Here is a 16,000-nt window from a genome sequence, read left to right as displayed (position 1 = left end):
TAAAAACTGCAGTTCATCAAGTATGTGCTTGAGGCTGGCTCTGGAAGTACCAGAAACCACATACACACAAATTCAAAAAGCCGATCTTTACAGCAGAAATAAACATGTTTACAGCCTGGTACAAAAGACGAGTGTAGTCTGGATAGCTCATTTCTAGATCGGCACACACTGTAGGGGGTGAATTTTTTCATAACGCAGCAATTTCGAAGATATCAAGATTATGAGTTTTCCATTATGAGAGGCACAGCTGACTTGAGTGACGGGCTGGAACACTGTAGCCGTTGGCTAGGAGGCTCCAATGACCGCCTCTTCACCTCACACTAGATCGACAGAAGTTAGTTTGACTTCAGCATTTCCAATATGGCCCCCGTTGACAATTTGCTTTAAAACAGCGTTCAGAAAAAGATGGGTGACGCCTGGGATGCTACGTCCATTATTTATACAGTCTATGGTAAAGCCTGACCCATAGTAAAAGATTTTTGAATTCTCAACCGATGTTGAAAAAGGGAGAGACCCTAACTCTCTGATTCCATTCACCAACAACAATACTCTCACAACTTGAAATCTTGTACAATCTCTTGCTGTCAGACGTGATTGTAAAGTAACAAACATGGCGGGCGATGGAAGTGTTGTCAAGCTTAACATTGCAAGCTGCTTAGCTAGCTGGTTCATCCACTGTGGTAGCATTTTCTTTTCCACTCCTCTTCTTGTCGGTTCGATTATGGTACATTTTACAGGACGAGTTAAACACAATGTTTTTCGTTGACTGTCGTGGCCATTGCTGTTTGTTGTGCTTCCTATTGTTTCCTTCTGAGTGACAATCCACCATAGACTGTATAAATAATGGATGTAGTATCCGTGACGTCACCCATCTGTTCCTGAGCGCTGTTTTGAAGCCAATGGTCGGAGGCAGCCATATTGGAAATGCGGAACTCAACCAGGCAGAGCGTGACATAAAGAGGCGGAGTTTGAGCCTCCGAGCCAACAGCTATGTGTTCCTGTCCGGGAGTCAAGTCACTCATGTCCTTATTGGGGCAAAAACTCGAAAACTTAATATCTTCTGAACCGTCGCGTTAGAAAAAAATTCACCCCCCGTACAGTGTGTGCCGATAGAGAGATTAGCTACTGTAGAGCCAAGCTGTTTTTTGAACCAGACTGTAAACATGTTTATTAATGCTGCAAAGATCGTCTTTTTTGAATTGGTGTCTATGTGGTTTCCGGTGTTTCTGCAGCCAGCCTCAAGCGGATTCTCAATGAATTGCAGTTTATAACACTTCCGCATCGGCTTCATAGTTTGAGACCGGAGGTGGCTGCTTTCAATACACTACAGTTCAAGTGACTTCGTAGCGATCTGCAACTTAGCGATGCTCTCATTAGCTCTGCTGCCTGGATTGCAGGACAGGATGTCGCTCCACTCTTCCCTATCAGAGATGGTTGGAGTCCAGTAGCTCCCCAGACTGCTCTCACATCTGTGCCTGCTAACTGTCATTATTTCCCGACTGTCAAGACCAGCCTGAGATAGACACTAACGTTTTTGCCACACTGTCAACAGGCAGAGGTAAAATGTGCTGGACTCCTTTATGAGGATTTTATTTGACATGACATGAGTGATGAGTTGTCCCTGGCGAATTTGCTATTTGGATTAACTTCCAGTTGTTTTGGGTTCTGACCAATCAGAAACAAGTATTTTACAGAGCTGGGTAATTCAGAAGATATCCAGGAAACAATCTGCTGTACAATATTGGCATAACACTGAGAACATCAACAGACATTCTCGTCCTTTATTGTAACCATGAGCCTCTCCTTTTCCTGTCTGCAGGTGGTGGTTGAGGACAGCTACTTAAACGAGGTGCAGAACTCAGGTAAGTGTGGGCTGAGCAAAACCCTGACAACTATAGCTTTAAATCCACTTTCCCTCCATCATGCCTCTCATCCTCCTCCTACATCACCTCATCCCCTCTGCTCTGTCTTTGTTTCTCCCACAGTCTGACTCAGACAGTCATAAAACCCCTCCATGATGACGCCTCCTCCTCTCCTTTTTTTATCTGCTCCAACATACACTCTTACCTCTCCTCTCCCCTCTGGCCTGCACCCCCTTTTTCATTTCATTTTTTTCCTCCCTGCAAAAACAGGAGGAGACGACGATGGGGGGTGGGGCGAGGAACTCCTCCTTCTTGGGATCATTTCCACTGCTGAAATGTCTCTGCTTTTGCACACATTGACAAACGACTGAAAATGATTCACAATTAAAAACACACTTCTTATCTTTCTGCAAAAACCAGCTTCACCCGCTGTATAATTTAGACTCCACCTCAGGGCTCTTTAAATATCACACAAATATTTTCAATGTTCAGCAAATGTTGCACAAGATGCTTGTCTGCTGCAGCGTTCTCCTCCAGAGCTCCTTTGTTGGAAAGAAATGACTCAAAATCAGGTGAAATGGAGGGAAACAGAATTTCCTTGTGCTCCATTTTTATTAAATTGTGTGTTTTATGCAGAAGATGTCGTTGCCAAACACCCACCCCCCATACAGCCAGCCTCCGAGTGTGAACCGTGTCAAATACTCATTGTGGCTGGGAAATGGATTATGGGAGCAGGGAGACTGAGTGTTCCCATGGCGATGGGCAGAGTTGCGTTGTCGTGGCAATGAGGAGGGTGTTAGCCCTGAGTGTTGTGTGTGTGTGTGTGTGTGTGTGCGTGCGTGTGTCAGTTTGAATGCTGCGGGTGTTGAGAAGGATAAAAGACTTTAAATGAGACATACAGGATGTGGACGAAAAAAGAGGAAGTGAGGTTTCAAATGAAAGAGGGGATCAAATATAAAAAACAGGCGTACGGAGCGAGAATAAAAAATGTTAATTTAAAGACGTCCTGCTTCCTCTGATGATGGACATGCAGTGGTGGACAGTAACAGAGTAAATGTTCTTGAGTGCTGTACTTAAGTACATTTTTTGAGTATATGTACTTTACTTGAGTATTATCTTTGGGGGGGAATGTATTATTTTTACTCCACTACATTCAGAAGACAATTATTCTACTTTTTACTCCACTACATTTCTATCAGTGCTCCAGTTACTCACTACTTTAGCTTTGAAGTCAGTTCATGAATGTCCTTCTCTTTTCTGAAATCTGATCCCTAAGACAGTAAAATGTGTTTGTGTATTTCTGTTTGTCTCAGTGGTTTAGTCGTACCTGTATATCGTGCGTCTCCACGGTTGAACGTGGAGCAAACACAGAGCAAATTTCACTCAGATCAGGCAGTTCATTTAGAGGTGGTACTCATGGCTGTAATTCTCCACCTGATCTCCCATGTCCATATCTTCAGCCCGTGTTAGAGGTTTTTGAAATGAAGAATGATACGTATCATGTGAAATGTTCTCCCTGTTTCCCACTCTGCCCTAACATACAAACATTCACAGTCCAACCTGAGAAAGCGTGTTGAGCTACGGAACATTTGTTTCACTCCAGATGGACATTTCAAACTAAGTCGTTTGTGCTTTTAGTGACTTTCTGTTTTTATTCCATGGTATAGTTTTTAGAGATTTCAAGTATTGTTTTCCAATCAAAGATAATGTAAGCGAATGTTCCCCTCATGTATTTTGAATTTTTTAGAGATTTTTAGTATTTTTAAAAGCAATTACTTCAGTACTTTAACTCAAGTAATAATCTGACAGGGCAACTTTCACTTGTATTGGAGTAATATTTAACCTGGAGTATCTATACCTTGACTTAAGTAATGAAGATGTGTACTTTCTCCACCACTGTAGACATGCGGGATGAAACTGAAATATCCAAGTGAAAATGTTCCCTGGTTAAGTTATGTAATGCTTTTCTTCTTTATTAAAATTTCATCAGGCTAGCTATAAAACTTTTAACACCATTACAGAACAAAATACAGCTTTAAAGAATATTTTTATTGACTCATTTAGATCATCTTCAACACGAATGATACAAAATACAATGACATACATGGCATGCTCACAAAACTTATAACAACAGAATCAGAGCATAACATTTCAAAATTGAAAATGTATTTTAAAGCTGATGTTTGATCACGCATGCACCACAGTTATCATCCCACTTTGATTATATATAGAGAAAAAAACAATTCTTGTCCCATTACCCATTACATCTATCTAAGTGTGTTTACACAGGAATTAATTAATATTTTATTAAAGACTACAACCTTGTGTTTAAGACAATGGATATGATTATTGCAGACAAGCGAAGGAACACCTACGTGCCACATTGGTAAATTGTGCAAACAAAATGAGCTTCAAAAAATGTCTTAAGAGCGTACACTTACACCAACATTAATGTTTGGGTTGGAGTGTCTTAAAATGAGCTAAATCACATGGTTAAATTGAATCCTCTGCAGCCTTGCACCTCATAAAGCCCCACAATAAAACTAAACAGTCCCTCCAAAGAGATGAATTATAAAGAAATCACATAAAATCCAATAAAAGAGATAAAAATAATAAACAATAAAAGTCTAAACACACCCCTCAGTGTTTTTGTCTGATATTTCAGGAAGCCTGATTTACACATCAGCGTCAAATCAAGCCCTGTGATTGGTCCGCTCTGCGGCATTGTATTTCCTGCATTTACAGCACTTCCAGGATAGCCGCATATTGGCCATGTATTTCATCACCTCTAACGTCCCCTCTCTCTGTAATCATGTCTGTATGATAAACAACATGTATCAGCTGTAAATTAACATAATGCACTCTGAATCGCTGTGAAAAAGTAAACAGAAAATGTGAATGTGATCATGAACCTGAAATCCAGGATCGGTTGTTATTTTGTTGAAATATGCCACATGAGATTCAGCTTGTCTCAGGTGGATCTAGCCGATGTTCGCTCCCTCAGTCTCTACTCTAGTTCCTAGTTACGAATCAATTAAAAGCCTTGTTAGGTAATATATCATCATGTGTTCTGTTTACTTTAGTTATGTTTGTTAGTTAATTTCATATATGTAGTAGAACCCTGAAGCCCAGCCTCGCCTTGCAGCTAATTTTGGCAATTACAGTGTGAATGTTTCAATCATGAACCGTCAAAAAAACCCTTTGTGGTCAGAGATCAGATTTGGAGAATACATAATACAGAGCATTGACAAATGCAAGAGAGAATAATGTTAATTTCCTCTGCAGTCCTCCGTTTTTAAAGATTATTAGAACTAAATACAACCTTGGGAGATGATATGTAAACACTACAGTGAGCCAGAAACATTTCAGAATCAGAATCAGAATCAGAATCAGCTTCATTGGCCAGGTATGCTTGAACACACAAGGAATTTGACTTTGGTAAACTGTGCTCTCTTTGTACAAGGCATAAGAATAAGACGTACGAATAAAAATAAAAATATAATAACAATAACATCAGCTAGAAAAAGAGAGATAAGTGACAGAAAATCACACTAAAAAACAACAACAAATAAACATGTAATTAGCTAAGACAAGACAGCATCACCAGATCCTTGAATGGTATCATCCACAAAATCTGTCTGTAGGGGTTTTACATAGTTGGTCCACTAGAAATATTCTTTTTTGACAGGGATTATACTCATGGGGAACCAGTTTGAGCAGTTCTTACTGACACCTGGGTTGAGGAATGGGTACAGCTTCCCTGTTAAGGAATGCTCGGTGAACACGTGAATCTCTGTTATAGTCTGCACGTCGTAGAAATGAATGCTATTGGTCTCATAACGCACAAACACTCCAACCCGCTCCACCTTTCCATGATGTACCGGCACGTTTGGATTACAGAAGGTTTCGAACCTATCCTCTTTGAACCAGATGGCCCAGAGTCCACAGCCAGGCCTCCGAGGAATCTCCTCATTTCTCTGGATCGACTCCTTGGCCATGCCCAGAAGCCACTCTGTCTTTCCAGCCACAGACACCTCGAAGTAGAACTTATAGGTGGAGAGGGCTGTGTCTCCCAGGACAGAAAGATATCCAGTACACCTGTTCGGGTTCTGGTGTTCCCTGGATACTGTGCCTGTGTTGTATTGAACATGTTTCCTGTCATCAGATACAACTAGCTGAGGATGAGCTGTGTTTGGATCCAGAGAAACATTCACAACATATTGTCGCAAGAATTTCAGATGGTTATAATTTGGCTGACTGGAGAGCTCTTCAATTTCTGCATTCATTTCCAACAGCAGCTTCTGCAGCCGAGGCACGGTTATGCTCAAACATTTCCGTAAGCGGTAAATCTCCACGGGTATGTTGCCACTATATTCAAGTGAAATCATTTTGTGTTGTTGGGGGGATGTCTTTGGCATATTCAGGAGGAAGTAAAGATGGTCTTCGGTCTCTTTTAGCTCACTTATCTTTGCTGCAGTACGCTCCAGCTCATTCACCTCCTGCCTCGCACTGACCAATAACCCACCAACTTGTTCTACAGCTGCTCTTTGCTTCTCCTCAATCACCTGTACTAGAGCTGCCTGGCTCTGCTGAATCTCAGAGACCAGCTGGGTCAGCTCTGTCACGCTCTCTGCTGTCACATTTGTGGTTTCTACCAACATCTCGATTTCTTCGACCTTCTGCAGCCCTTCCTCCTTCATCTGCTCCACCTCAGCCTCCCTATCTTCCAGCATAGCCTTCTTCTCTTCACACGCTTGCTCTACAGATATGACGTTGTGGTTTGAGTGTTGTGAACTGAAGCAGACGTCACACAGCAAAACGTTCTCAATTTTGCAGAACATTGTCAGAAATCGGATGTGCTCCTTGCAGATCCGATCCTCCAGGTTCGACATTGGCTCAAGCAGCGTGTGTCTCTTCAGTCCAGCAGTTCTGTGATAATGCTCCAAATGAACGGCGCAGTAAGAGGTCACACACTCCAGACAGGATTTGACTGCAGTTTGCTGGGTGTCAGTACAAACATCACACAGCACCACACTGCCACAGCTGGCTGAATTCTGGACCGGTCTCCGGATGTGAGCTTCTGTCCCTGTCAGAGTCATAAACTGGGATGCAAGCCCTGAGATAAAAGTGTTAACCTTTAGATCTGGTCGGCTTTCAAAAGTCTCCTTACACACCGGACACTGGCAGACCCAACAGGTGTCCCAGAAGTTGGAGATGCATGGCATGCAGAAGTTGTGTCCACATGGAGTTGAGACCGGTTGATTGAACACGTCAAGGCAGATGGGACAACGAAGCTGCTCCTCTGATAAGAGGCTGTTGGTGGCCATTTCTGCAAAAGCATAAAAACGAAAACAGCTGAATATATGCAAAGTATTCACTTAAACATGCACAAAGACCAGGGCCAAAGTTTATCCTGTGTATATGAAACAGCAGTTTTACAGATACGGATCTTACCGTTTACTGTCATTATTAATAATAACAGCGACATTTCTCCATATTTAGCTCCAAAACGTCATAAAACGTAATGTGAACTTTAAAAAGTCACTTTTATCACATTTAGAGTAATATGTGCTCTCTTTCACTTTATTTTTTACGTGGCAAACATTTAAGTTAAAATCACTGTTAAATATAAATGCTAAATATAAATCTAAATTATAAATGTTAAATATAAATGTTGATTTTTAAATCTAAATGTTAAATCCCAGCCTACCGGAAGTACCAAAATAAAAGCTTCACAAAGCGACACAGACTTATTAGCGATACTAACTTATCTTGCCTTTACTAAAGACTGGGTCAGTGCTATCTCTGAGCGTGGTGAAAGCTCTTAATGGTCTCTAAAACTTTCCAACATTTTCTGCTAAATCAGTTCACATTATGGACGGCGGGCAGTCCGGTTAGTAACCCCTAGGAGTCAGTACTGACAGACTATGGTTGGGTGTCTGTATTACCTTATGAAGCTTTTATTTTAGTATTTCCGCTGGACAGCAGTTTGAATTTGCATATAATTCACATTACATTTGTATGACGAATAAATATGGAGATATGTTGCTGTTATTTTCAGTGTGAACAACTTTACAAACCGCGCCCTTTATACTGCTACGTAAAATAAATTGTGTTTTATGCTCAGAAGAGAGGAATGAGTCATCTGCACTACTTCAATAAAAGGAGAAAGAGGAGGAATTTGTCTTGATGTGCATGTTGGGTCGTCTAAAGGCATTTTTCGACAAGAGGAACTTTACCCCAGAACTAAAGACTTTACCCCCGGACTACGTGCGTTTTGACCAACGGACCCAGGGCAAAAAAGTAGTTCAGGGGTAGATAATCTCCCCCCTAAAAGGCCCCTGCTAGGGGGTCGTACTTTTCAAAGGTCCCAGGGCTTTTGGGGGGCAGGGCCTGCAATGCTGAACGGATCTAATTGGTAGATTACCTGCAGTATTTTTATTCCGCCCGTCGTCCACAATAACATCACACATCTGTGATTCACTTGATTTCTCTTTCTTTACTTTGTTCTATCTTTTCTGTATGTGTGTGTACTTTGTGGAGTTTACACAGCTGTTGAAACACAGAGGGAGTTTTAAGATTCAATATCCTGATCAGATATTTAATGATAGTCTAAAGACGTTTATGAGGGATGCATCCGGCAGTTTAAACCAAAACACTGGCGATCTCTACCATGGCTCACATTCACAAATAACTATTGTATCCATCTGAATCGCACTGTTCTTCATACTGTGTATGTTTTTTTTAAAATAACCTGGTGCAATTTTATCTGTGTAATAACTTACCTTATCTATTTATCAGATAGAAGTGCACATAGTGTTTATACATCTGTAATATTTGCCATATTTTATTTTGTTTTATTTTATTCGATTCGATTCTATTCTATTTTACCCTGGCCATTGCTATTGTTATTGAATTTGTTATTATATTTTTTACTATGTTAGTACATTGTTGTATTCCCCTGTCCCGTGTTGTAAGCTGCTGTAACAAAATAATTTCCCCCAATGGGAGACCAATAAAGTATATCTCTCTTATCTTATCTCTTTTGAGTTAAAAAGGATTTTAAAGCCGTGTTGAAACGTCGTGCTACTCGCGCTTATCTCCTCTCATGTCTGGATTCAGTGAATCAATAAGACACGTTGGCTGGGCATCAGAAAAACTGGGTGTGCCACAGAGTTTAAGTTCTTCCTTTTTTATGAGGGCAAACAATTTAAGTCTTAAAAAACGTTTTAAGACAACAAATTAATACACACTGAATTGTTCAATATGTATTGGAAACAAACAACTACAGTTTCTAACATATATGATGTTATAATATATATGATGTTATGCAATGTCAAATATGCAAAATCCACTTTTTAAAGTCGATTAAGGGTAAAGTGTGTAGAAATTGTAATATCTTGCGGTCAGATTCTAGTCTGATCAAATAAACTGAAGACAGATCCATTTTTAGGTGTGAAAGTAACAATTTGTCGCTTTAGCAGCTACTTACCTCCGGTTTTGAAGGTCTCTGATGGTGGAATGATCAGAGACAAGTCAGCAGTACCGTTTATAGAGAAATGAGTTTACTTTCACTTTCCTCCTCGTGTTGCATTTCTTAAAGAGACAGGCACACTGTGGCTCTGACGTCACGGACTGCTTATGGTTTGAGGGCTGTGTTGGTTCCCATGCCTGACTGTGCTCTGTATTATTTATTGTTTGAGGATAGATTTCTGTTTTAGCTCAGTACATTTCTGCCTGATTGATTTCCTGCTTCACTGCCTGCTCCCCTCTGCCTCCCTCCTCTTATCTTCCTCTAAATTGGACCCAGTGTGTGTGCTTGTGTGTGTGTGTGTGTGTGTTTATGTTTCTGTTTAGCCAGCGAGTCAGTGAGTGTGCTGGTGTGTGAGGTGATATGGGCAAAGAGTGTTGCACTGTGCAGATAATGTTACAGGACGGCCAAGCTGTGTGTGAAGCAGAGATAAGACTGTCGTTGGTGACTGAGGCTCCTCTGCTATTAATCAGAGTTACGTCCTGAAAATCTGTTACAGCTTCAAGGTGTGCAGGGACAGAAAGGACTGAAATCTTAAAGGGAAATAGGCAACACTTTGGGGGAATACAAATTAACATTGACATTAACATTGTCATACTTTATAATCAATTGATTAGAGAAGTTTGATTAGATTATTTTTATTAGATTATTTCTATTATTATTTTATTGCACATTATCATGTTTGTCTATTGTTTCTTCTTATTGCACTCGTGTCTTTTGTACTTATATATATATTTTTTTATTAGTACTTGATTTTTAGTGTCTGTCTATTTATGTTTGAACAAGGAGTATGCAAAAAATACCGGAGTCAAATTTTTTGTATTCTTGAGATACATTGTGAATAAAGTTCTTTCTGATTTTCTGATTCTGATTAGAAAAACTTTAATGTCCTCCAAGAGGCAATTTGTTGTAAAGCACAGCTTAAAAAAAACAAGATGAAAGGTACATCAGTATGGAAGAGAATTAGGGCCACTGAATTTTTTGTATTAATTAAGGTCTGATATATATTTTTGTATTATTATTGTTCTAAGAAAAAAGTCAGCATTCTGAGATTAAAGTCAGAATTCTGACTTTTTACTCGAAATAATAATAATGATAAAATTAGGGCTGTCAATCGATTAAAATATTTAATCGCGATTAAACGTATGATGTCCATAGTTAACTGGCGATTAATCTCAAATTGATCGCACATTTTTATATCTGTTCTAAATGTACCTGAAAGGGATAATTTTCAAGTTTTTAATACTCTTATCAACATGGGAGTGGACAAATATGCTTGCTTTATGCAAATGCATGTTTATTATTATTGAAGCAATCCAAAACAATGCTTTCTGTTGTCTTCCACTGCTATGTATATATCTTACTTATTTTCATAACCATTCTGGAGTGACGACATGACAATTTTCAAAGGGTTGAGTTGTTTATTGAGAACAAGAGAACACTTCTAACACAAAATACTTCACTTCCTGTCTTTTAGTCACATGACTACTGGATGTTGTATGGAGTAAATACTGCATACGGCATACTGCGTTTGAAAGAAGTATGTAGTATGACTCCTCTGTTTGTTCAGTTTTACAGTATGCTGGGCCAGGTGTCGCTGGATTTCTGGTTTTGGAAAGCTGGTAGCGAAACTGCTTCTTCAGCATCCTCTTATGATTAAAAAAGTTAAGGAGTGATATATATGAAATTTAATAATTTTCACAGCACCTCAAAACTGAGTGCCCCCCGTCATATACAGAAAAAAGAAGAAGCAGAACGTTAGCGCTGTGCATTGTGTACAGTACGTGAAGGAGACTGGTCCACTGCATATGGAGAAATTTTCCTGAATGAGTACGAAATCTGGGTAGTTTTGGGAAACTGCAGATTTGCTCTTGTTCACATACTACATACTACATTCTGAATTTTGGCCAAATCAGTACGTACTGCTAGTATAGTAGGCGGTTTCAAAACCAGCCTAACATGTATTGAAAACTGGAAATAAACCAGCAAATATTCCACTATACTTTCCAAAACTAGACTAAATGTTTCTCTCTCTGTAATCAAACAAATAATATCATTCAAACAACATAAACTTATCTTTGTTAAACGGCGCTTACAATCAGTATGGTCACATGATCAGTAGGTAAACTTCTAAGATTAACACATTGAAGCAGAAAACCTCAAATCATTTCACATCCACCTTGACTTTGTAAACGTTAATTGATTTGTGGTTTTCTGCTTCATTATGTTTATCCCAGAAGTAGTAAGTGTGACTGCTTGTTAACCTTCATTGGAAGCAACCTCTTTGTACCTGACCAAAGAAGGGCTCAATGGCTGAAACTCATAGGCATGTGTTAGCCCTGAAAAAGAAGGCTTTTAATGTAATGACACTCTGAGTGACTCGGTTCTTTTGAAGCTGGATCCCCTCCCTGAAGAGCACTAGAGAGACTGCAGCACTCTATTTGTTCTTTTATTATTAAAGAAAAGTTATCCTTATGAGGCTGTAGGAGCCACAAGAGGGAGGCATTCATGTAGGCTTTTCCAGCATACATTGTAACCGTTATACAATTTACTTTGAAGGCAACATTTAGACAAACACACCTCAACTAATCCCCAACTTCATCAAGAATACAATCAAATTAAGTCATTGAAATGTGTTAAAAAGTCTGTTCTGTTTCAGTAGAATCAGGTAAAACTTGATTTGCTGTTTTACAAAAACCCAACTTTATCTGAATCCTTTACACGTTTGCACTTCCTCTTCTCTTCTGTGAGCATCAGTTTGACTTTGATTCACTTATGCATGCACCACTCTGCTTGTTCTGTTCTGCCGTATAATTCCTTTTCATTAATATGTGCTGTGAGGTTTCATGAGTCTGCAGCGTACAACTCGTTCCATATTTTGTGGCCTAATTTTGCTTCACTTTGATGTCAGCAGTTTCCCTCTCAGTCAGTCTAAGCTTCACTTGCACATTCGCTCTTCTCAGAGAAGATTACTGGAAGTGTCCGATCACCACCATGTGTAGAAAAGGCGGTTTAAGGGTTGTGTGAATTTCCCTCCTTCTACATCCGTGGGGAAAATGCATTAGGCCAGATCCGGCTGCGGCAGTGGACAGAGTTTGAGAATCTTCCATGTAAGCCTTTATGTTCAGATGAAATGCAGACATGGGGATAATGTTCCTTGAATCAGAGCAGTTCCACTCCTCTTTCCTCTAAATTCTCCCAAACTTTCCTAATTTTTCTCCCATTCATTCACATTGTCCTCTCTGACCCAAATCCTCCTGCGTCTATCCTCAACATCTTTTTCTCCCATCTTCTTAACATTTACTCACCCTCTCTCTCTCTCTCTCTCTCTCTCCCTCCCTCTTCCTCTGGATGCAGTGCCTCTGTCCTGCTCTGAGGGATTCACTGAGTTGGGATACTACAACGGCACCGTGTCTCAGACAGACTCTGGCGCCCCCTGTCTGAAGTGGACCGAGTTTCCAGACTATGTGATGCAGTACCCAGGCCGTGGGCTGGGCGACCACAGCTTCTGCAGGAACCCGGACAGAGAATCAAACCCCTGGTGCTTCTTCAGACAGAACTCTGGAGCCATCGGATGGGCCTACTGCGACTGTCACCAGGGTATGACTTTGAATTGTTTGGATTAAACTTTCCCTTAGTACTATTTAAAATAAAAACATTTCGCATAGTTTTATTGCACAGAGTGACAAAGTGCTTCATGACCTAGAATATAACACAGATAAATAACAAAAGGCATCATTAGGGAGCCGTTAAAGTTTCAAATATACAGTATTTTACAGTAAAATTATATTAAAACTGAGGAGGGAATCACTCAGAACCAGGGTAAGGCAAGTTACTGAAACCTCGAATATTAGTTACAATTACTAGTTACTACTACCCAGAAGTAACTGCATTACAAAGTAATTAGTTAGTTGCTTCAATACTCTTATTAATGTGACCTGCATGGTGTCTGCTAATCCTTTCTCTGACTTCAGCAGACTCAACATTTAATATGGGAAAATGTCTTCAACAACATACTTTGCTGCGATCAGTCCGTTCAGTCCCTCCTGGTTTATATACTGTAGAGCTGTCAGTGATTAACTATCAGGCCTTGGTTGTTTGGAAGGAGTGGCTCCTCCTTGATTTGTCAAGCTAACGTGTGCTACACCTGGGTCACTGATTTTTGCAGCGCCCCGCTCTCCTGCCTCATGTTTGTCACAGCCAATATGATCCTAAATGACACTAAGAACTGAGAACTAACTGATCCAAAAACTTTCTATATCTTTGAACAGTTTCCTCGTTCCTACATGGGGCCTTACTCACTGCTGGTTGAAGGTCAAAGAGTTTGGGTATGCTGAATAGGTTATTTAAAGGTGCACAAATGGAAAATGCTACATCAACAGTGGCAACATAAAATTTTAGAGGCGTTAAAAGTAACAAACCAGCAGACAATCATCTGAATCAGCCACTCTATGGAGAGTTTGAAATGTATTTACTTACATTTTTTGGGCCCTCCCTAACAAACTCTACCCTTATTAACTATTAAAACTCACTCTACTCCCCCTGCTCAGCAAAAGACAGATGAAAGTAGCAACTAGCTGGTGGAAACAGGTGGAAATGGTGAATTTTAGCAACTAAAACACAAAAAAATTCCCCAAAAGCCCATGCGGAAGTGTTAAAAACTGCAGTTCATTAAGTGTCCACTTGAGGCTGGCTACAGAAGTACCTGAAACCACATACACACAAATTCAAAAAGCCGAGCTTTACAGCAGAAATAAACATGTTTACAGCCTGGTACAAAAAACAAGTGTAGTCTGGATATCTCATTTCTCGATTGGCACACACTGTATGGGTTTCCTTTATGAGAGGCACAGCTGACTTGATTGACAGGCGGGAACACTGTAGCTGTTAGCTAGGAGGCTCAAAGCCCGCCTCTTTATCTCACACTAGCTCGACAGCAGTTAGGTTGAGTTCAGCATTTCCAATATGGCTCCCGCCGACGATTTGCTTCAAAACAGCGCTTCAAAAAAGAGGGGTGACGTCACGGATACTACGTCAATTATTTATACAGTCTGTGGTGGAGACCAAAAAAGAGCTAAACATCTTCAAAAACACATGTTAAATAAACTCTAATATTTCTCTAAGTCTTCAAGAAAAGTTAAACAAACAGAAACAATGAACCACTTTGTTCATTGTTGCATGTTCTGCCAAAAAATGAGTTGATTGGACAGCGACGTATTTATTGTACGCTGCTTGTTATCTTGCGGAAGCAAAATTGTCTCATTTCTGTCTCTTTTCTTTAACTATTCTGCACTTCTGTATATACTTTATTATTATGTTATTTTGTTTTATTTTATCTGATCTTTATTTTATTTTATTTTATTTATATCTTATTTTATTCCTTCTTCTATTTATATCTAACTGTCTTGCATACTGTTAATAAGAGCCCTGTAATGCCTGAATTGAGTATTTCTGATTTCTGATTCAGGTGCAGCTCGTCTGGTTGGCAGTTTGTCCTCTGGCAGCGGGCGTGTTGAGGTCTACCTGAACGGGCAGTGGGGAGCAGTGTGCGACTCTCATTGGTCAGACAGAGACGCCAGTGTGATCTGCAGGCAGCTCGGCCTGGGGTAAAAAAAAAAACGAACCGTACAAACACAGCTCCTGGTTCAGTTTGATGTCACGGCTCGTTCTAACTGCTGTTTTTTTCTGTGTGGACAGTGACATCGGCACGGCCCTGCAGCACTCACAGTTTGGCTCGGGCTCAGGCCTCTTTCACTATGAGCGCCTGGGTTGCCGTGGTGACGAGAACAGTCTGAGTAAGTGCCGGAGCAGGACGTTCGTCACAGGTGACTGTAGCCATGGAAACGAGGCAGCAGTGTTGTGTGCGGCACCAGAAGGTCAGCGTGACTTCTACAGTGTCATTAATGTTTCCCTCTGTACACCTGAGACTCAGAGACAGATTTATGCTCTTTTAACTCAGCTTTGTCTGCAGTGTTCCACTCACCGTCTCTTTCATGCCGCCTCCTTTTTGTTGTTGTTGATTTGTTACACTTTTACTGATACATGAACTCTAGAGATTAAAAACCATGAACCTGAGGCGGTGAGGAATGCTGTTAGACCTCAGGTGTGTTTCTGCATCCTCCCTCAGGTAGTGGTCCTCCGCTGCGTTTGGTCGGTGGCGAGGAAGACTTTGAAGGTCGGGTGGAGGTGTTTCATGCAGGCAGGTGGGGCTCCATCTGTGACGACCAATGGGACGACAGAGATGCTGAGGTGGTGTGCAGACAGCTGGGGTTCGGGTACGTATGTTGGATCTTTTTACACTTTCACATCAGGTTATACATGTGTGGTGACATTTAGGCGTTGTTCAAACTCATCTGACTCATCAGGAGCCTTTAACTACAGAACTAACACTTTAAACCGCACCCCCCAACTGCGGAGGATACTCTGTATTAAAGCTGTTATTCTTTTTGAAGGGCGGATGAAGCTTCTTAAAGCTTTGAGGCTTTATCTTAGTTTGTGCTGAGGAAGAGATTTATGGCTTTGGGTTTCAAATTCATCAAACACAGCGCCATCTGTAGGCTGTGAAAGTTAAAGCAGGCAAGCCAATTCAAATAAGTATGTTAAGAAA

At 40.5% G+C, this 16,000-nt stretch overlaps 1 protein-coding gene across 1 annotated transcript in view; it reads left to right on the top strand.

Moving 5' to 3' along the window:
* LOC117830211 (neurotrypsin-like) overlaps window positions 1-16,000 on the top strand; it is a 55,748-nt gene that overhangs the window by 21,928 nt on the left and 17,820 nt on the right. The window contains exons 3-7 of the mRNA XM_034708236.1: window positions 1,820-1,862; window positions 12,751-12,993; window positions 14,861-14,999; window positions 15,091-15,269; window positions 15,521-15,668. Of these exons, the coding sequence (XP_034564127.1) occupies window positions 1,820-1,862; window positions 12,751-12,993; window positions 14,861-14,999; window positions 15,091-15,269; window positions 15,521-15,668 (752 nt within the window). The remainder of the gene's footprint in view (window positions 1-1,819; window positions 1,863-12,750; window positions 12,994-14,860; window positions 15,000-15,090; window positions 15,270-15,520; window positions 15,669-16,000) is intronic.

Source organism: Notolabrus celidotus, chromosome 18, assembly GCF_009762535.1.
Source record: "Notolabrus celidotus isolate fNotCel1 chromosome 18, fNotCel1.pri, whole genome shotgun sequence".
Classification (NCBI taxonomy): domain Eukaryota; kingdom Metazoa; phylum Chordata; class Actinopteri; order Labriformes; family Labridae; genus Notolabrus; species Notolabrus celidotus.
Note: the sequence above shows the minus strand (reverse complement) of the source record. Positions and strands in the feature narration are given on the sequence as shown.